The sequence below is a fragment of the Mesoplodon mirus genome (genome assembly GCF_964341445.2).
Source record: "Mesoplodon mirus genome assembly, chromosome: 9".
NCBI lineage: Eukaryota > Metazoa > Chordata > Mammalia > Artiodactyla > Ziphiidae > Mesoplodon > Mesoplodon mirus.
In genome coordinates this window covers 112,368,153-112,391,271 of record NC_138985.1, presented here as the reverse complement: position 1 = coordinate 112,391,271, position 23,119 = coordinate 112,368,153, and the positions used below count along the sequence as shown (strand labels likewise).

Sequence of the window (23,119 nt, the reverse complement as noted above, 5' to 3'; positions counted from 1 at the left end):
CCCAGCACAGTGAATTCTTCCTGTGATCATGTGGTCTCAGACCAGTAGGCTGACAAGAGCACAAGCTGTTCATCAGCACAGTGCTGGGCTGCGTCAGCATCCTGTTGACATCTGCGTTTCCAGAAAGGGGACAGTCCTGCACTTAAACAGTGATACTCCATGATACATCTCCCCTAACCTCGTGTAACCCTGGGCAGATGACTTACCCTCACTGCACCTCCTCTGTGAAATGTCCATAACAGCACTCATCTCAGAATGCTCTCATGAGGGCGTTATGGACTGGGTGTCTGTGGCCCCACAAAATTCACGTGGAAGCCAAAATCCCCAATGTGATGGTGTCTGAAGGCGGAGCCTCTGGGAGGTGATGACGTTATGAGGGTGGCGCCTCCGTGGTGGGGTTGGTGCCCTTCCAGGAGGATGAAGAGACCAGAGCTTCCTCCCCATGACTTCCTCTCCCTCCGGCATGTGAGGACACAGGGAGAAGGTGACCGTCTGCAAGCCAGGGAGAGAGCCCGCACCAGACACCAGCTCTGCTGGAGCCCTGATCTTGGACTTCCCAGCCTCCAGAACTACGAGAAATAAAAGTTGCTTAAGCCGCCCAGTCTGTGGTGTTCCTTATAGCAGCCTGGACTAACGTGGCGGGTAAAGGAGGTAATAAAAAGCACTAAATGCTTAGCATAGCGCCTGGCAACTAACGGCAATCAATACAGGACTGTTATTGCTACGACGAAGTTGTCATTAATGTGGAGACGGGTTATAAATGCTTAAGAAGAGAGCTTCTCACTCAGCTTTTTAGTCACTTACTAATGCATACCGCTGGAGTCCTCTGGTGCCAGAGGAAAACCAGCAGCAGAAAACGTCCGATGAGGTGGATGCACACAGGCCAGCAGGCCACCCTGACGCGTTTCTTTTGGAAGCTTTACCCTCTGATGTCTTTTCCGGCTCTCCCCTCCCCAGGCAGAACCAGGCACTCAACCTCTCAGAAAGGGAGCAGGAAACCTGCACGTCTGGGATCCTGCCTGTCCCTGGAGCCACCCCTCAGCACAGCACAAGGTTGTGGGATGCCCTGCCCACCTGGCCACCAGGTGAGTACTCAACACCGCAGGCCCCCGAGGGTCGCCTCCTGCTCCCTGAGGCTCCACAGTCTCTTTGTAACTTAGCAGAACCTCAAGAAACGGAGTTTAATTGACAGAGTCGGAGGAAACACCACCACGGCCAACCCCAGTGACGCAGCAGCAGCAGAGACCACAGGAACCAAGCCTCCCACATCCCGCGTACCTTCGTACAGCCAGTCGCTAAGGCCGTTGTAAATCACGCCTTCCTTCCCAGTTGACACCACACGGATGGCCTGCTTCCCGACGTGTGCACAGTAGTAGATATTGTTTTCAAAGATAAATATCTAATTTGGAAAGAGAAAAAACATAGCGTTAATCAAGGAAGTACTTACAAGCAGGGTGTTCTTTAAAAATCCCAAACCAGCAATGTGGTCTGCATTTTCCTTTGCATTTATCTGACAGAACAGACGTAGTCTTGGGACCCTTTGGAACTCACCCATCTCCAAAATCATCTACATTTAAGGTCAACTGGAGACTCAAACTCCACAGAGTTCACCCAGTGTTATCACTTACCATGACCAGACAATCTGATACTCTTGGGTATGTTAACATCAAATGGCTTTGACTATCTCAGCAATTGTATTTTTCCTAGGAATTGTGACTGGCGGGCTGGGAAGCTTGAAATCTGAGATTTATTCACTCAACATTTATGAAAAGTTACTTAGTGGGCACCAACTCTGTGCCAATCATGGGAGAGCACAGGGATGAATGAGGTGGGACGTATCATGTGCCTTTACTCACAACTCGGTAAAGAAGACAAACTTTAACAGGAAAATGTTCTGAGGAGCGCTGGGAACACGTAACAGTGCTGCTAACTTAGGCCAAAGGACAGGCAAGGAGTCCCTGAGAAAGTGACTGGAACAAAGTTTTTTTATTGTGGTAAAACATACATGACACAAAATTTGCCACCTTGACCACGTTTAAGTGTACAGTTCAGCGGCGCTAAGTGCATTCACACTGCTGTGCAACCATCACCATCATCATCTCCCGGACTCTTTTCATCCTGCAAAATTCAAACTCTGTCCCCATTAAACACTGATTCCTCATCCCCCTCCCCCGCCCCCGGCCCCCACCCTTCTGCTTTCTGTGTCCAGGAATCTGACGACTCCAGGGACCGCGTGTAACGGGAACCACACAGTGTCTGTCCTTCTGTGTCTGGCTTATTTCCCTGAGCATAACGTCCTCAGGGCTCACCCTTGCTGTGGCAGGTGTCAGGATGCTGAGAAACTGGGCTCTAGGCTGAGATCTGAATGGCGAGCAGGATGAAGAAAGGGGGGCTGAGAAATTAGGTTACACGGAGGAAACCGTGTGACAGAGAACCAGAGGCAGGCACGGGCCTGGGGAGCTGGACGAGAGGTCCCTGTGACCGGTCCTGCCGGGCGTGAGGAGGACGGGCGGCAGGAGTGGAAGCCCAGGGGGTGGGGGAGAGGCAGGTGCCAGCCCCCAAGGGTCCGTCCGTGGGCTACAGGACCCCAGAGGCAGCAAGAAGCCCTTGGCAGAAGCTCGAGAAGGGGAGCAACGTGGCTAGAGGCAAGTCTTCTGTGGGCGAGCCCAGGCCCATGCAGATGAGAAGGCAGGGCAGGAGTCAGCCCGTCGTCAGCTGCGGGGGGGATGGTGGACCAGCCAGGGACAGTGGGGGATGCCCTGGGCGTGGGGAGTGAAGTTGCAGGAGGAGACAGAGTGGTTCCCCAGCCGTTCCCTGGAGCAGCTGGGTGGCCCATGTGCAGCCTGGGGTGCCCTGGAAGATGCTACAGTTCTGACCTTAGGTCAGCCCCAAATTCCCTGGGGCCGAGCGGAGGGTGGGTTAGGTCAGTGGCTCTCGAATTCTGATGTGTATTAGAATGATCTGAGGAGGTCTGACATATCCTACAGCCAGGTCCAAGAGCCCAGCCCAATGTTTAGGATCTAGGGGTGGGATGAGTATTTTTTTTTTTTTAATATTTATTTATTTGGTTGCGCTGGGTCTTAGTTGCGGCAGGCAGGCTCCTTAGTTGTGGCTTGAGGGCTCCTTAGTTGCGGCATGCATGAGGGATCTAGTTCCCTGACCAGGGATCGAACCCGGGCCCCCTGCACTGGGAGCTCGGAGTCTTAACCACTGCGCCGCCAGGGACGTCCCCTGGCACCAGTATTTTAAAGAAACACCCTGGGCGAATCCAGTGTGCAACCAAATCTATGAAGCAGTGGCCCAGGACAAATCTAATGTCTCCTGAAGCTCTTAAAGTATAAATTAGCCCGTTCTCCAGGCACTGCTCAACTCTGCCCTGTGTTTTCTGTATCTAAATTCTTTGCATGCTACCCCCACAAGGACCTAAGCACATGATGCAAATATCCAATGTCTGTGGCAACTGAGCTTTGTGGACCAAGAACAGGACTCAGTCAGATTTTTTTAAAAAAGGAATTCTAAAAAGAATACTGTCAGTGTCATTTAAGAGACCAGTGAGAAAGGGTATTTTGCAAGTGTAGGAAACAGCGTAAATATTGACATTTTAAACTGAAGGTGCAGAAAGGGCAGTTCCCATAGATCGCTGCCATGGAAGCCTGAGCTGACAGCTCTATCAAGTATTAGCCTCCTGCTCGGGCCTCCTGCCTCTTCAAAGATTCACTGCAACCAGAAATGAGCTGGAAAACTTCTAGACACAAGTACACATCCTCATTTAATTTCAGTAGCTGTTCTTACGAGTTTGCCTAAGGGTAAGATGTATTATGAAATTTCAACTTCTTTTATGCGTTCTAAGCCTACAATAAATTTTTGAATCAAATCGGACCGTAGACAATTAATATTCTGAAGAAGTAAAATTTGCTATGATAGATATTAAATCCCTTTTCATCTTGGCTTTATTTTTTATTTTTTATTTTTTTTGTGGTACGCCAGCCTCTCACTTTTGTGGCCTCTCCCGCTGCGGAGCACAGGCTCCGGACGCACATGCTCAGCAGCCGTGGCCCACGGGCCCAGCCGCTCCGCGGCACGTGTGATCCTCCCGGACCGAGGCACAAACCCGCGTCCCCCGCATCGGCAGGCGGACTCTCAACCACTGCTTGGCTTTATTTTTAATGGAAGGAAAACAAAAGGAAACAAGCTCTAAGGAACAGCGCGTTTTGCTTTGAAGATGTTCACATCTACAAATGGGGGTCTGGGTTCTATGCAGCTCAGCCACTCCAGGCCCCGCAAGGGCGTCTGCACCATGTGCTCTGGGAGCACAGCGGACCTGCTGCAGGAGCTGAGCCAGCACTGGACTCCTAGTTGCCTCAGTTTCTTTGTCTGTCAATAGAGATCAATGCAGAACTCAGTCTTAGGGTGGCTATGAGGCTCAGTGAACTGACAACTTCAAAGCACTGAGAACAGTGCCCAGCACAAAGTAAGGGCTCAATAACACCTATTCTTTTTTTTTTTTTGCGGTACGCGGGCCTCTCACTGTTGTGGCCTCTCCCGTTGCGGAGCACAGGCTCCGGACGCACAGGCTCAGCGGCCATGGCTCACGGGCCCAGCCGGTCGGCAGCATGTGGGATCCTCCCGGACCGGGGCACAAACCCGTGTCCCCTGCATCGGCAGGCGGACTCTCAACCACTGCGCCACCAGGGAAGCCCCAATAACACCTATTCTTGTTGTGGTTACTATCATCAGTATAAAGGTTTGTTCTGCCTGGAGAGATTACGAGAGGCTTCATGCGGAAGGTGACACCTGAGCTAGACCAGCAAAAATACCCACATTTTCACAGGGTGCTTACGATAAAGCTCAGCTCAAAGACACACGGAGCTAAAGGGGGAGCTCATTATCTCAGGCACCAGGAATGGGACAATTACCATAATTGGGCACAACTTAGCTTTTAGTTCTGGACAAACAAGGCCCAAAGGAAGACATATTGAACAGCTCAGTGCCTGACTGACAGAGAGCAGCACAGCTCCGGTGGGTTATAAATGAGAGAACGCTGGACTTGAAGTAGGAAGCTGAAGTCTAGTTGGACAACTGGTTGTCCAGCTCTGAGCAGGTTGCTTAACCTCACTGAATCTCACGTCCTTCGCTACGAACTACGAGGTCGACTGGATGGTGCCTAAGGTTCGCTCCATACTTCACACTGTTGGACGCAAGGTCTCATGAGCACCTGAGGTCAGGAAAAGACGCTGAGCGAGCTCATCAGTGATGCTACTGCTACACGTGTACTCGAACGGAGAACGCGTCATCATGGAGGCAAAAGGCAACATTCATAGCGAACCCAACATGCTACTATCAAGGGGGAAAACAGATTCTCTGTATTTCAGCTAAAACCCCCAGTTATCATGTCAGCCTAGGTTTCTTTAACTGACACGGTATAGCGACTGTCCTGATCTCGAGGACACACCCTGGTAGCGGTCACTATTTACTAATTGCTTTTCCCCTGGTTTTCTACTTCCTCTTTTGGGTTACCCCATTGCCTGACCAGGCACAATTTTACTAACACTTCCACAACGAACGAGGATGAACGACCCCGTTATACATGACATTAAGCTTAATTTATAGTGTGAAACAGCACAGTCTGGGTGGTCACGGCAGCACCCACTGGTTCAGCAGCGATCATAAGGAAGCGATGTATTCGTACAGTAAATGGGATGGTCTCTGTTGCAGGCCATTCTAACCCACTGGAAACACTGCACAGTTAACTGACATCACTGGAACACAGAACACAGATATGCCATGTCACCAGAACATGGAAATCCTGTCTCTAAACCTTGCCACCCGGTGAACACACCTTTCGGCAGACTCTGGTGAAGCAGCAAACTGCTGACCGAGAGGTCGGTATGTCTTCGGGAGGCTGGTGCCCATCAGGTTCGTGTGTCCACATGGCTTTAATTTCTGCGTGTACTATGTCACCTCTGGTCCCCTGAATGGTTTCATCAACAGGCCACATAACAGAAAGTCAGAATTACCAACTGTGGCTAACAGATTGGGAAACCCTCCTGCATTCAGAACTTAATGGTCGGTTCCCCCTGCATAGAAATTGACCTTCAGGTAACTCTCTGTTTCTATTGCCCTGGACACCTGGTAAGGGTGGATATGGGCTCTAATGGTAGGTGATGCTATTTCTGGTACGTTGCAACCGGTCGAGGAGAACCGTAAACTCTGGGAGGAAGCCGTCGCCGTGACCTCCCCGAGTGCATGATTCCGGTCACCGGGTACCTCCCTCTGGGCACCTGGCAGGGATTCCACCCCCACCCACAGGGGTCCTGTGTACTGAGCTGTCATCAGTGGGGGGACTGGGAGAAGACACTGCTGCACAGCTGTCGGGTGGATGGCCGTGTGGAACGCTGCGGGGGAGGCGCACCCGAGACCACCTGCCGGCCAACGGCTCCTGTCTACACCCTTCTGAGTCCAGCTGGTGCCAAGCGTGGCCTCTGTGGACTTGCGAGTCAGCACATCTGCTTGGCGGACATGAGACCCCCCCCCCCGCCCCCCGCCGTGGGTGTGTTCCAGCAGCCATCAGGCTCCGAGAATGGCCCCTCTTCCCTGGGTTCATGTCAGGAGAAACCGGATGACGGTGGGACTTCTGAGTGGTCACCAGAGTAAAGTTACTGTGGAACAGTTACAAGAAGGGATATTTACCGACACTAAAAGAAGGGAGCAGTAAACAGCGCGGGGCATGTTTCTGAGAAGCAACCTGGCTGCTTGGAGATCACACAACAGTTCGGCTGACTATGAAGGTGGAAAACAGGGCAACAAAAGCCACCAAACCCTGACTCTGCACATCCACCATTATTGTAGAATATACGGGAGAAAGTTAAAATGCCACAACCCTACAAATCACACACATACACAAAACATGACGATTAAAATACACTTTCTTGTATTTTATTCCCTCCTAGATGAGAGAGAGAGAGAGAGAGAGAGAATGGGAATGTGTGTGTTGGTCAGTGGGGTATAAAACCTAGTTTTAATAAAACTAAAGTCATATAACATATATGGGTTTGCATACTGTTTTAGAATCTACATCAGAAATGTTTTTCCATGTCAGTGAGCATTCTCTGAGACATGCTTTTTAGGAGGTATACCATAATTTATTTAATTATGTCCCTATTGTTTGACATCTATTCTGTTTTTTATTACAATATAAATGCTCTTGTGTGCATCTTTGTACTTCACTGCACCTCTGACATCTCCCTAGGATAAACCCCTATGATTAGAAATCATGAATCAGGTTCATTGTGCAATAAAAAAAAATGGGTGGAGGACACACACAGTACTGATCATACAGAAGCATTTATATTCATGAAGAACAGAAAGAAATCTTATTACAATGGGAATATTTTGTTTACCAAACTATCAGACTGAACAACAACCACCAAAGTTGCTCAGAATGCTGTGTGCTCTCCCAATGGGGGCAGAGACTGGCTGCATGCTCACAAGAAGTAGTCAGCAAGCCACATCGAAGGAGACTTTTCTTGTGTAGATTATGTGAGAAAGACTGCTGGAACCAAAGTATAATTGGCCTTTTCAAACCGTATCTACAGAACCTGATGACGGTGGAAGCCGTAGCCTCTGAACTAAAGGGGAATAACATACGTGTACGTGTGCTGACACATGTGTTTTCCCACGTCGACACGTGAAGGTGCTGAGAATCACTCTCCGATTACTCAACGCTCAGTTTCAGGAACTGACCAATTTGTAGATTAAATAAATTCTTTCCTTACTCTGTTTTGCTCTCCCATTCCCTGTTTTGGCCATTTGACTGCTCAACTGGGCAAGGAAGAGAGACCTTCCATTCTTCTAGTTTGTAACTGTGCCTGGAAAATGCAATGATGGGGGGATGGCAAAGCTGTTGATCGAGGAGGGTTTTCCAGATTCTCAGTGGTCCTTATCCAGCTTGGGAGCATCACACCGACCCCACAAACAGGCGTGTGAGCACCTCCGATCAGCCAGGCAGGGTGCTGAGCAGTTGCTCAGCAAGCTCTCATCTGACCTGTGCAGGTGGCCAAGACTCCCGAGTCTATTCTGTGTCAGCATGTCATTTCCCCAGTTAATCCATCGCCTGAAATTCAGCACACTTGGCTCTCATGTTGGTTCCTGCCCAGGCAGAGGTGGGACGTGGCAAAATTCACTTGCTGTTCTGCCGCTGGATTTTGCCACCCATAAATACAGATAATCACACCTGCCGTGCCAGCCTTGTGGTGTTATTGGGAGGATAAAAGGAGACAATTTTGCTGGAGAAAACCCTGAGGGTTATAAAGCACATTTAAAGGAAATGCACTATTAGCATAATAAGCATCATCAGCCCGTTGGATCCTTGCTACGAGGACACCGTTCTTTTTTTTTTTTTTTTTTTTTTTTGCGGTACACGGGCCTCTCACTGTTGTGGCCTCTCCCATTGCGGAGCACAGGCTCTGGACACGCAGGCTCAGCGGCCATGGCTCATGGGCCCAGCCACTCCGCGGCACGTGGGATCTTCCCAGACCAGGGCACGAACCCGTGTCCCCTGCATCGGCAGGCGGACTCCCAACCACTGCGCCACCAGGGAAGCCCGAGGACACCGTTCTAACAGCAGGGTTCTTTCAGCTTCTCATGTCAATACTGCCCCCTCTGCCCTTTCCACCAAAAATCAGTGGAAGACATTACATCACATTTTGATGCAGCAAACTAATTCAGGATTTAATGCCAAAGAGCAGAGTTCAGTGCCAAGAAAGAGAAAGTCCTGTACATAATCTAAAACCATTCTTCTTGTCAGAAAGTACTCACATTTTTCATCCTTTCAAATGTCAACCAAAATCAAGAAGAAACATCACCATAAAGACCCTCCCCTCAGTGTAGCCCTTAAATGGTCAAGGAAAAGCTCCCTTTTCAGAGTCACCCACTTGAGATCCTGAGAGAAAAAGCTCTCAGGATCCCTCTCACTTGATGAGCCCACATTTTAACTTGGAGAGTTCAGAAATGTTATTTTTTCAAAGCTGAGGAAAAAGTCCCTAAATGAAATTATGCTCCTGAGGAGTTGATGGCTGTATTCAGTGTCGCCTGTGATATGGGAGCTGAGCAATTTCATCTCGACCACAGAGACGTGAGGCTCCTAACGCACCCAGGACCTCGGGGCGGGGCCGCGTCAGGGAAGCAGCGAGCGGGTGCCTGGCCTGAGAACGGGTGCGAGCACCCTCCAAGCCCTCTCTTCTCCCCGAGGGCCTCTGAGCTGCGGGGCTGCCCACGGACGGCCTGGTCAGGATAAGAAGTGCTGGGAGGGCCAAGTGCTGTAAGGCCAGGTGACAGGGCCCCCGTCTGGCCTGGGCTTGGGGTCGCCCGAGAATGGCTGCTGAGCTGGGATAATGTGGAGGGTGGGCAGCAGCCGTTGGGGGGAGGAGGGGCACAGGGCACCGCAGGGGAGAGAGGCCTCTGTCCGTCTGGGCAAATGGGGCGGCCCGTGTGGAATGAGGGCCGGGGGGCCGTGCAGGTCCCACAGGCCACGTTACTGACTGCGCTTCCTTCTAAGGGCAGCGGAGCACCTGGGGAGCTTTGGTGGCATCATGGTCGCTGGCTGTTTTAAGAGAGCGAGTGAGAAGATGGTGCTGTGTTTTCCATGACACCCTGTTGCCATGTAGGGGGCGGGGCAGAGGGCAAGGGGTCCCAGGGGATGGTCCAGAGGGACAGTGGAGGCTTGGGCGGTGTTGGCCCAATGGTGGGGCTGCAGTGACAGCGGTGGGTTCCCAGGGCGCAGTGCTGCCTGGACACAGGCCAAGGGAAGGCAGGTGTGAAGGAGTCTCCTGATCTGACACGGGCAAGTGGATGGACGGCGGTGCCCCCGGGAGTCCCTGGAGGCAGGGCACAGGGGGAAGCCATGAGCCCACCTAGACACGGGGAACAGGACAATCAAGTGGCATGGCCCCTGGAGAGTCTCAGGCTGGGGGTGGGATGAGCAGCAGTTATTCTTACTATGAGAACAGCTCGTCAACCCTGAATGAACTTGAACCACCATGGAATCTGCCTCTGCGGGCCACGGCCGCCTACTTGTCCTTCCCTCTTGTGTCTTTAGCTGGCACCACAGCCCCTGACTGAGAGCCTGCACTGTTCACGGCAGCGCCTGGACGGGGCCGTCCCGTCCCTCAGGCAGCCCAGTTCCCCGCTCCGTGGGGACGGGCACTATCAGTGTCACCAGGAAATGCCACGGAAGAGTCCACCGTCTGGGGTCAGCATTAACCACTGAGCGAGGTGCCTTTCTTTAGAGGGTCTGGGGGGGAAGGCCACTTCAAAGCCACACAAAGGGCCTCTCGCAGGGCCTTTCAGGCCGCGTGGCAACCCCTGGAAAGCCCCAGCTCCCTCCACAGGGCACCGCCTCCCGGGCTGAGCTGAAGGCGACCCTCAGATGCGCTGTAACCACCAGCACAGCGACAGCTGCTCTGTGGCTGCACGCTTATTGCACCAACAAAAGGACGACTGGATTTACTGGGTTACCTGACTTAGGAGAATATTTGCTTCTGTTCTACGCCTGGATGTTGCGGCTGAGCACTTCGCGGAAATCTCCACTCTCCATGTGCCTAGTTTGAAGTCGTCCCTCGCCCATGTCTTGTGGCTCTGGGCCGTCTGTGAGAGCCACTTTCTGCCCTGGACACCAGCACGGACAGTCGCCCAAAATGATGCACCTTGTCCGTTGGAAGAGCCAGGATTTGGGCCGAGGCAGCACGACTCCGGAGTCCGTGCTCTGTGGCCTCTCACTGTCTGGACACCCTGCTCTTTTGTACAACTGAGGAGCAGGCTCAGAGAAGCTAAGCTTTCACCCAAGGTCACAGAGCTGCTTAGTGACAGAATTAGAAACGAACTGCTTAACCCACACGCCCGTGATCCCAGCGCCACTGGGAACCCACGAGAATCCTGATCGCGAGCATCAGGACCCTCCCCAGACCAGACGAGTGTTAGCGGGCCCCCCGGTGACCCTGATGCACGCTGCAATTTGCTGCTTCTTCCAGCTGAAAATCATGAACAATTTTGAGCAACTCTGCCAGTGGGAATGGCTGGACCGCTGGGCCTTCGTGGGAGTGGGTCTGAAAACTCTCTAAAAGCACTGAGAGAAATGACAAATGTACTGACTGGCAGAAATCAGTCCGAGGCGCTCTCTCAATCTTTTTATACCGCAGTTAAATTCAAACCTCATTGGCTGCCAAACACAGTCTTCTGACTCCAAAGAAGTGAATGAATTTTCCAGTATCTTCCTAAGGGGATGAAAAAATCCATTTTTTTCTTGGTAAGTTTCCAGGCTTTTTTGTATACAGTCCAAATATAAGGCCAGCAATGCTGCCACTGAAACATTATTCGGACGTTCCTGGTTGGACCACCTGGATCGTACCAGGTACTTTAACTGTGCAGTGTTTGCTCTGAGGGCACACTGAAGCCACTAACACCGTCCCAGACATGCCAGCTCAGCCCTCTCAGACACATTCCCTCCGATGTTGCCCGGGTGACTGGTCTTAGGACTTTATTCTCCAAGGTGATGGGATAAACAGCCGACCTCTCTTCAGCCGCTAGGGGCTCATTATCTGGTCTGTAGATTATTCACGGTCTTTGAAACTCCCCTTTCTTTTGGCTCTTCACCTCCCAGCTTGTTACTGCTCCCCAGCATCTCCCCAGAGGGTGGGAATGGGGATCAAAGACAGTCCAGCTCGGAAGCCCACCATCCTTGGCATTTATGCTCAGGAGACATTTGCTGTGGTTCTGCTGGGACCGGCTCCGGGCTACCCTGTGAAGTCCTTAAAGATGATTTCTGCTACCTGTCACACTCTCGTCAGTGATCTTTTCTATTATTTACACACCGAGACAATAAAGGATGAATGGACCCAGAATAAAACCAGAAAATTCACAAGAAAGATGCCATGGGTATTAATTTATAGAAAATAATCAACTACTAAATACATATTAATTTAATCAACTACGGGATATAATTAAATACCTGCTGATTTAAATAGCAATGCAACTGAATTACATTAGCAAAGAGTTTTGAAAATTCGTAGAAGCAGCAATATTTTTTTAATGATACAGCCTGACCCTTTATGCAGTAAATATATGACCGATTAAGCACACAGGAAACAATTTTTAAATGTATATCAAGTGCCTTAAAAAACTGTTCAATACTTCAATTAAGAATATCAATTGGCAAGGAGAGGGGGAAGATGGCGGAAGAGTAAGACACGCAGATCACCTTCCTCTCCACAGATACATCTGAAATACAGCTACACGGGGAACCACCCCTACAGAACACCTACTGAACGCTGGCAGAAGACCTCAGACCCCCCAAAAGGCAAGAAACTCCCCACGGGGCTTCCCTGGTGGCGCAGTGGTGGAGAGTCCGCCTGCCGATGCAGGGGACACGGGTTCGTGCCCCAGTCCGGGAAGATCCCACATGCCGCGGAGCGGCTGGGCCCGTGAGCCATGGCCGCTGAGCCTGCGCTCCGCAACGGGAGAGGCCACAACAGTGAGAGGCCCGTGTACCGGAAAAAAAAAAAAAAAGAAAGAAAAAAGAAAAGAAACTCCCCACGTACCTGGGTAGGGCAAAAGAAAAAGAATAAACAGAGACAAAAGGATAGGGACGGGACCTGCACCAGTGGGAGGGAGCCGTGAAGGAGAAACGGTTTCCACACACTAGGAGCCCCTTCGCGGGCGGAGACTGCGGGTGGCGGAGGGGGAAGCTTCGGAGCCGCGGAGGAGAGCGCAGCCACAGGGGAGGGGAGGGCAAAGCAGAGAGATTCCCGCACAGAGGACCGGTGCCGACCGCCACTCACCAGCCCGGGAGGCTTGTCTCCTCACCCGCCGGGGCGGGCGGGGCTGGGAGCTGAGGCTCGGGCTTCGGTCGGAGCGCAGGGAGAGGACTGGGGTTGGCGGCGTGAACACAGCCTGAAGGGGGTTAGTGCGCCACGGCTGGCCGGGAGGGAGTCCGGGAAAAGTCTGGAGCTGCCGAAGAGCCAAGAGACTTTTCCTTCCCTCTTTGTTTCCTGGTGCGCGAGGAGAGGGGATTCAGAGCGCCGCTTAAAGGAGGCTCCAGAGACGGGCGCGAGGCGCGGCTGAAAGCGCGGACCCCAGAGACGGGCGTGGGACGCTGGGGCTGCTGCTGCCGCCACCAAGAAGCCCGTGTGCGAGCGCAGGTCACTCTCCACACCTCCCCTCCCGGGAGCCTGTGCTGCCCGCCACCGCCACGGTCCCGGGCTCCACAGACAACATCCCCGGGAGAACGCACGGGCGCGCCTCGGGCTGACGCAACGTCACGCCGGCCTCCGCCGACGCACGCTCGCCCCGCCTCCGTGCCCCTCCCTCCCCCGCGGCCTGAGGGAGCCAGAGCCCCCGAATCAGCGGCTCCTTTAACCCCGTCCTGTCTGAGCGAAGAACAGACGTCCTCCGGCGACCTACACGCAGAGGCGGGGCCGAATCCAAAGCTGAGCCCCGGGAGCTGTGCGAACAGAGAAGAGAAAGGGGAATCTCTCCCAGCAGCCTCAGAAGCAGCGGATTAAAGCTCCGCAATCAACTTGATGTACCCTGCGTCTGTGGAATACCTGAAGAGACAACGAATCATCCCAAATTGAGGAGGTGGACTTTGAGAGCAAGATTTATGATTTTTTTCCCCTTTTCCTCTTTTTGTGAGTGTGTACGTGTATGCTTCTGTGTGAGATTTTGTCTGTATAGCTTTGCTTTAACCATTTGTCCTAGGGTTCTGTCCGTCTTTTTATTTTTTTTACTTAAATTTTTTTTTCTTAATTATTTTTATTTTTATTATAATTATTTTATTTTACCTTACTTTATTTTATTTTATTCTCTTTCTTTCTTTCTACTTTTTCTCCCTTTTATTCTGAGCCGTGTGGATGAAAGGCTCTTGGTACTCCAGCCAGGAGTGAGTGCTGTGCCTCTGAGGTGGGAGAGCCAAGTTCAGGACACTGGTCCACAAGAGACCTCCGAGCTCCACGTAATATCAAACGGCGAAAATCTTCCAGAGATCTCCATCTCAACGCCAAGACCCAGCTTCACTCAACGACCAGCAAGCTACAGTGCTGGACACCCTATGCTAAACAACTAGCAAGACAGGAACACAACCCCACCCATTAGGAGAGAGGCTGCCTAAAATCATAATAAGTCCACAAACACCCCAAAACACACCACCAGACGTGGACCTGCCCACCATAAAGACAAGATCCAGCCTCATCCACCAGAACACAGGCACTAGTCCCCTCCACCAGGAAGCCTACATAACCCACTGAACCAACCTTAGCCACTGGGGACAGACACCAAAAACAACAGGAACTACGAACCTGCAGCCTGCAAAAAACAGACCCCAAACACAGTAAGATAAGCAAAATGAGAAGACAGAAAAACACACAGCAGATGAAGGAGCAAGATAAAAACCCACCAGACCTAACAAATGAAGAAATAGGCAGTCTCCCTGAAAAAGAATTCAGAATAATGATAGTAAAGATGATCCAAAATCTTGGAAATAGAATAGAGAAAATGCAAGAAACATTTAACAAGGACCTAGAACTAAAGAGGAAACAAGCAATGATGAACAACACAATAAATGAAATTAAAAATACTCTAGAAGGAACCAATAGCAGAATAACTGAGGCAGAAGAACGGATAAGTGACCTGGAAGATAAAATAGTGGAAATAACTACTGCAGAGCAGAATAAAGAAAAAAGAATGAAAAGAACTGAGGACAGTCTCAGAGACCTCTGGGAAAACATTAAATGCACCAACATTCGAATTATAGGGGTCCCAGAAGAAGAGAAAAAGGAAGGGACTGAGAAAATATTTGAAGAGATTATAGTTGAAAACTTCCCTAATATGGGAAAGGAAATAATTAATCAAGTCCAGGAAGCACAGAGAGTCCCATACGGGATAAATCCAAGGAGAAACACGCCAAGACACATGTTAATCAAACTGTCAAAAATTAAATACAAAGAAAACATATTAAAAGCAGCAAGTGAAGGGCTTCCCCGGTGGCTCAGTGGTTGAGAGTCCGCCTGCCAATGCAGGGGACACGGGTTTGTGCCCTGGTCCGGGAAGATCCCACATGCCGCAGAGTGGCTAGGCCCGTGAGCCATGGCTGCTGAGCCTGTGTGTGCAGAGCCTGTGCTCCACAACGGGAGAGGTCACAACAGTGAGAGGCCTATGTACAGCAAAAAGAAAAAAAAAAGAAAGCAGCAAGGGAAAAACAACAAGTAACACACAAGGGAATCTCCATAAGGTTAACAGCTGATCTTTCAGCAGAAACTCTGCAAGCCAGAAGGGAGTAGCAGGACATATTGAAAGTGATGAAGGAGAAAAACCTACAACCAAGATTACTCTACCCAGCAAGGATCTCATTCAGATTTGATGGAGAAGTTAAAATCTTTACAGACAAGCAAAAGCTGAGAGAGTTCAGCACCACCAAACCAGCTTTACAACAAATGCTAATGGAACTTCCATAGGCAAGAAACACAAGAGAAGGAAAATACCTACAATAACAAACCGAAAACAATTAAGAAAATGGGAATAGGAACATACATATTGATAATTACCTTAAATGTAAATGGATTAAATGTTTCCACCAAAAGACACAGACTGGCTGAATGGATACAAAAACAAGACCCATATATATGCTGTCTACGAGAGACCCACTTCAGACCTAAGGACACATACAGACTGAAAGTGAGGGGATGGAAAAAGATATTCCATGCAAATGGAAATCAAAAGAAAGCTGGAGTAGCAATTCTCATATCAGACAAAATAGACTTTAAAATAAAGACTATTACAAGAGACAAAGAAGGATACTACATAATGATCAAGGGATCGATCCAAGAAGAAGATATAACAATTGTAAATATTTATGCACCCAACATAGGAGCACCTCAATACATAAGGCAAATACTAACAGCCATAAAAGGGGAAATCAATAGTTAACACATTCATAGTAGGGGACTTTAACACCCCACTTTCACCAATGGACAGATCATCCAAAATGAAAATAAATAAGGAAACACAAGCTTTAAATGATACATTAAACAAGATGGACTTAATTGATATTTATAGGACATTCCATCCAAAAACAACAGAATATACATTTTTCTCAAGTGCTCATGGAACATTTTCCAGGATAGATCGTATCTTGGGTCACAAATCAAGCATTGGTAAATTTAAGAAAATTGAAATCATATCAAGTATCTTTTCCGAACACAACGCTATGAGACTAGATATCAACTACTGGAAAAGATCTTTAAAAAATACAAACACATGGTGGCTAAACAATGCACTACTTAATAACGAAGTGATCACTGAAGAAATCAAAGAGGAGATCAAAAAATACCTAGAAACAAATGACAATGGAGACACGACGACCCAAAACCTATGGGATGCAGCAAAAGCAGTTCTAAGAGGGAAGTTTATAGCAATACAATCCTACCTTAAGAAACAGGAAACATCTCAAATAAACAACCTAACCTTGAACCTAAAGCAATTAGTAAAAGAAGAACAAAAAAACCCCCAAAGTTAGCAGAAGGAAAGAAATCATAAAGATCAGATCAGAAATAAATGAAAAAGAAATGAAGGAAACGATAGCAAAGATCAATAAAACTAAAAGCTGGTTCTTTGAGAAGATAAACAAAATTGATAAACCATTAGCCAGACTTATCAAAAAAAAAGGGGAGAAGACTCAAATCAATAGAATTAGAAATGAAAAAGGAGAAGTAACAACTGACACTGCAAAACTACAAAGGATCATGAGAGATTACTACAAGCAACTATATGCCAATAAAATGGATAACCTGGAAGAAATGGACAAATTCTTAGAAATGCACACCTGCCAAGACTGAACCAGGAAGAAATAGAAAATATGAACAGACCAATCACAAGCACTCAAATTGAGACTGTGATTAAAATTCTTCCAACAAACAAAAGCCCAGGACCAGATGGCTTCACAGGCAAATTCTGTCAAACATTTAGAGAAGAGCTAACACCTATCCTTCCCAAATTCTTCCAAAATATAGCAGAGGGAGAAACATTCCCAAACTCATTCTACGAGGCCACCATCACCCTGATACCAAAACCAAAGATGTCACAAAGAAAGAAAACTACAGGCCAATATCACTGATGAACATAGATGCAAAACTCCTCAGCAAAATACTAGCAAACAGAATCCAACAGCACATTGAAAGGATCATACACCATGATCAAGTGGGGTTTATTCCAGGAATGCAAGGATTCTTCAATATATGCAAAAAAATCAGTGTGATATACCATATTAAAATACTGAAGGAGAAAAAGCATATGGTCATCTCAACAGATGCAGAGAAAGCTTTTGACAAAATTCAACACACATTTATGATAAAAACCCTGAAGAAAGTAGGCATAGAGGGAACATAATAAACTCCATATATGACAAACCCACAGCTAACATTGTTCTCAATGGTGCAAAACTGGAATCATTTCCACTAAGATCAGGAACAAGACAAGGTTGCCCACTCTCACCACTCTTATTCAACGTAGTTTTGGAAGTTTTAGCCACAGCAATCAGAGAAGAAAAAGAAATAAAAGGAATCCAAATGGGAAAAGAAGAAGTAAAGCTGTCACTTTTTGCAGATGACATGATACTATACATAGAGAATCCCAAAGATGCTACCAGAAAACTACTATAGCTAATCAATGAATTTGGTAAAGTAGCAGGATACAAGATTAATGCACAGAAATCTCCAGCATTCCTATACACAAATGATGAAAAATCTGAAAATGAAATTAAGAAAACACTCCCATTTACCACTGCAACATAAAGAATAAAATATCTAGGAATAAACCTACCTAAGAAGACAGAAGACCTGTGTGCAGAATATTATAAGACACTGATGAAAGAAAGGTGATACAAATAGATGGAGAGATATACCATGTTCTTGGATTGAAAGAATCAACATTGTGAAAATGACTCTACTACCCAAAGCAATCTACAGATTCAATGCAATCACTATCAAACTACCACTGGCGTTTTTCACAGAACTAGAATTAAAAATTTCACAATTTGCATGGAAACACAAAAGACCCTGAATAGCCAAAGTAATCTTGAGAACAAAAACTGGAGCTGGAGGAATCAGGCTCCCTGACTTCAGACTATACTACAAAGCTACAGTAATCAAGACAGTATGGTACTGGCACAAAAACAGAGATATAGATCAATGGAACAGGATAGAAAGCCCAGAGATAAACCCACACACATATAGTCACCTTATCTTTGATAAAGGAGGCAAGAATATACAGTGGAGAAAAGACAGCCTCTTCAATAAGTGGTGCTGGGAAAACTGGACAGCTACATGTAAAAGTATGAGATTAGAACACTCCCTAACACCATACACAAAAATAAGCTCAAAATGGATTAAAGACCTAAATGTAAGGCCAGACACTATCAAACTCTTAGAGGAAAACATAGGCAGAACACTCTAAGACATAAATCACGGCAAGATTCTTTTTGTCCCACCTCCTAGAGAAATGGAAATGAAAACAAAAATAAACAAATGGGACATAATGAAACTGAAAAGCTTTTGCACAGCAAAGGATATCATAAACAAGACCAAAAGACAACCCTCAGAATGGGAGAAAGTATTTGCAAATGAAGCAACTGACAAAGGATTAATCTCCAAAATTTACAAGCAGCTCATGCAGCTCAATAACAAAGAAACAAACAACCCAATCCAAAAATGGGCAGAAGACTTAAATAGGCATTTCTCCAAAGAAGATATACAGACTGCCAACAAACACATGAAAGAATGCTCAACATCATTAATCATTAGAGAAATGAAAATCAAAACTACAATGAGATATCATCTCACACCGGTCAGAATGGCCATCATCAAAAAATCTAGAAACAATAAATGCTGGAGAGGGTGTGGAGAAAAGGGAACACTCTTGCACTGCTGGTGGGAATGTAAATTGATACAGCCACTACGGAGAACAGTATGGAGGTTCCTTAAAAAACTAAAAATAGAACTACCATATGACCCAGCAATCCCACTACTAGGCATATACCCTGAGAAAACCATAATTCAAAAAGAGACATGTACCAAAATGTTCATTGCAGCTCTATTCACAATAGCCCGGAGCTGGAAACAACCTAAGTGTCCATCATCGGATGAATGGATAAAGAAGATGTGGCACATATATACAATGGAATATTACTCAGCCATAAAAAGAAACGAAACTGAGCTATTTGTAATGAGGTGGATAGACCTAGAGTCTCTCATACAGAGTGAAGTAAGTCAGAAAGAGAAAGACAAATACCGTATGCTAACACATATATACGGAATTAAAAAAAAAAAAGTCATGAAGGACCTAGGGGTAAAACGGGAATAAAGACACAGACCTACTTGAGAATGGACTTGTGGATATGGGGAGGGGGAAGGGTAAGCTGTGACAAAGCGAAAGAGAGGCATGGACATATATACACTACCAAACGTAAGGTAAATAGATAGTGGGAAGCAGCCGCAGAGCAAAGGGAGATCAGCTCGGTGCTTTGTGACTGCCTGGAGGGGTGGGATGGGGAGGGTGGGAGGGAGGGAGATGCATGAGGGAAGGGATGTGGGAACAGATGTATATGTATGACTGATTCACTTTGTTATAAAGCAGAAACTAATAAAAAGAAAAAAAAATCCAAAAAAAAACAAAAAAAAAAAACAAAAAACAAAAAAAACAAAAATGGGCAGAAGACTTAAATAGGCATTTCTCCAAAGAAGATATACAGACTGCCAACAAACACATGAAAGAATGCTCAACATCATTAATCATTAGAGAAATGCAAATCAAAACTACAATGAGATATCATCTCACACCGGTCAGAATGGCCATCATCAAAAAATCTAGAAACAATAAATGCTGGAGAGGGTGTGGAGAAAAGGGAACACTCTTGCACTGCTGGTGGGAATGTGAATTGGTACAGCCACTATGGAGAACAGTATGGAGGTTCCTTAAAAAACTACAAATAGAACTACCATATGACCCAGCAATCCCACTACTGGGCATATACCCTGAGAAAACCATAATTCAAAGAGTCATGTACCAAAATGTTCATTGCAGCTCTATTCACAATAGCCTGGAGATGGAAACAACCTAAGTGTCCATCATCGGATGAATGCATAAAGAAGATGTGGCACATATATACGATGGAATATTACTCAGCCATAAAAAGAAACGAAATTGAATTATTTGTAGTGAGGTGGATGGACCTAGAGTCTATCATGCAGAGTGAAGTAAGTCAGAAAGAGAAAAACAAATACCGTATGCTAACACATATATATGGAATCTAAGAAAAAAAAAAAGGTCATGAAGAACCTAGGGGCAAGACGGGAATAAAGACACAGACCTATTAGAGAATGGACTTGAGGATACGGGGAGGGGGAAGGGTAAACTGTCACAAAGTGAGAGAGTGGCATGGACATATATACACTACCAAACGTAAAATAAATAGCTAGTGGGAAGCAGCCGCATAACACAGGGAGATCAGCTCGGTGCTTTGTGACCACCCAGAGGGGTGGGATAGGGAGGGTGGGACGGAGGGAGATGTGTAAGAGGGAAGAGATATGGCGATATATGTATATGTATAACTGATTCACTTTGTTATAAAGCAGAAACTAACATACCATTGTAAAGCAATTATACTCCAATAAAGATGTTAAAAAAGAAATCAATTGGCAAAAAAAAGTGTTCATTTTTTTGACTAAGTAATTCCTCATCATTTTAGGCGCAAAGATATTCCCCTGCATCAACTGTAGTACTGAATTTTATAAATAGTCTAGATGTCCAACAGGAAAATGATTTAATTTTTATAAATCCATTCAATGAACTGTTATGTAACTGTTAAAAATTATGTTTAGAACAAGTATTTAATTGTATAAAATGCTAACTGAATCACACTGGGCATAAAGTTGGGATATATAAAACTAATTAATATAACTATAACATAATTAACAATAATTATTATACCTATAGTTATTATTTTAAGTGTTTCTATTCTTGGAAACAAGATTAAGAGAACACACTAAAATATTAATAGTAATTGTCTAAGAATACTGGATATTGGTCCTTTTACAAGAAGTTTTTTCCCCTACTTTTTGTATTTTTTACTTTCTATAGTTTGTATTATTTTTACAATGGGAAAATAAATAATAAAAATTAATCAACTACCTATAAAATGAGCCTGGCACCAGTACTGGGAACTGGGGATAAAATAATGAACATGTCGGCATCTTAACCACCAAGGGGTGTCATGTATGATGGGAAAGGGGCTAGAAACAAGCATTCAACGTACCAGCTGGGTGCACACAGAGGCTGGGGAGCCTGCAGGGCACAGAACCCCAGCCTGCGGTCCTGGGACCTCAGAGAGGCCGTGCTTTCCATTTCGACACCACCCCTGTCCCTCACTGATTCCTTCATCACTGCCTCTGTCTGAAATGAGTCCCTATGTCTATGGATAATTCATATCAAAAGCAATAAACATTCCACAGACACAGAGGGCATCTCAAGCCCTGGGGCATCGAGGCTTTGCTGCTCCAGGACCAGCCCTAACTGGGCACCTAAGTCACCGAGCCAAAGAGACCTCAGCGTCTTCCCACCGCTGTGGCTGACCTCAGCGTCTGGTCCCATCCTCCGATGCACGGGACTGAGGCTGGAGGGACCAGACAGGGCAACCCTGAGCCTGTGCCAGGCATTTCTGCCCTTCCGTTGCGGTGGAAGCACCGGAGCCAGCCCCTATGCAGACTCTGACTCTCAGATGCCACACACGTCTCTGGAGGCCTCTGGATGGGGGAAGGCTGAGCAGGGGCCGGGGAGAGCGCTGAGCTGCCAGTGGGCACACAGGTGTTTGTGGCAGGAGGCGAGGGGTATGTACATCTCCCGAGGGGGGCGGTCTGGACTCAGGGCCGGCTCCACCACCCGCTGGATGCCCCAGACTACCTTTCTCACCCATTAGGTGACCGTGCGCGTCTGTGCAGAGCACCTGGGAAGGTCCCCACTCGCAGTCGACAGTCTACGTCCACGTCCCCTCTGGTTCCTAAACACTGGGATCCGAAGCAGTCGACAGTCTACGTCCACGTCCCCTCTGGTTCCTAAACACTGGGATCCGAAGCAGTCGACAGTCTACGTCCACGTCCCCTCTGGTTCCTAAACACTGGGATCCGAAGCAGTTGACAGTCTACGTTCACGTCCCCTCTGGTTCCTAAATACTGGGATCCGAAGCAGTCGACATTCTACGTCCACGTCCCCTCTGGTTCCTAAACACTGGGATCCGAAGCCCTCAGTGGAGCCGCTGATTCCAACATCATGGGAAACCCAGTGATGAGCACAGCAGTCAGGAACCTTCTGGAAGCCAGCACCATGTCCCCCACCCCCCCACCTCTGGGCAAGGCTCTGCTGTCCTGCTGGAGCCCTCAGGCCTGGCTCGGCCCTTCCCCCTGCAGACCTCCCTCTGGGCTGACACACAAACATGACTCTGACCCTCAGGGCGGCCTTGGGATTGACCCCACGTGGGCTGGTACCAATCATTCTCCTGTCACCTGTCTGGTGAGAGCCCCCAGGCTGCTCGCCCCACATCACCGGTCACAGCTCTTTCATTAAACAAACACTGGGACGTCCCTGGCGGTTCAGTGGTTAACACTCTGAGCTCTCAATGCAGGGGGCACAGGTTCAATCCCTGGGTGGGGAACTAAGATCCCACATGCCATGCGGCACGGCCAGGAAAGAAAAACAAAAAACCATGAATGTGGCATCACAGGGATTTTTAGTTACATCCTCCTATAAGCCCATGGGCGGTGCCGCTTTGATCCCCAGCTGGAGGAAGATGACATGCAGGGAGTTTAAGTGATTTGTCCAACGTGACAGGCATGAGCTGAGGTTTGGCCCAGGCTGCCGGCTCCAGGATCTGGCTCTGCGGCCTCTGGACCAGGCTGCTCCCTCTGACACTCGCATAGTGTCCTCTGTAACTGGTGTTAAAAAAACGTGTGTAGGACCTCAGTCACCAAGGCCACGCATCTCAGGGTCAATCGCTTAGAGCCAGACCAAAAACCTCATGGCCAGA

General features: G+C 47.7%; 1 protein-coding gene across 5 annotated transcripts in view; it reads right to left on the bottom strand.

Annotated features, from left to right (window-relative positions):
• DPP6 (dipeptidyl peptidase like 6) overlaps positions 1-23,119 on the bottom strand; it is a gene marked incomplete at both ends in the record, with an annotated part of 1,078,039 nt that overhangs the window by 170,081 nt on the left and 884,839 nt on the right. For all 5 annotated transcript variants that reach the window (XM_082632824.1, XM_082632826.1, XM_082632823.1 and 2 more), the window contains one exon: positions 1,279-1,399. In XM_082632824.1, the coding sequence (XP_082488950.1) occupies positions 1,279-1,399 (121 nt within the window). The remainder of the gene's footprint in view (positions 1-1,278; positions 1,400-23,119) is intronic.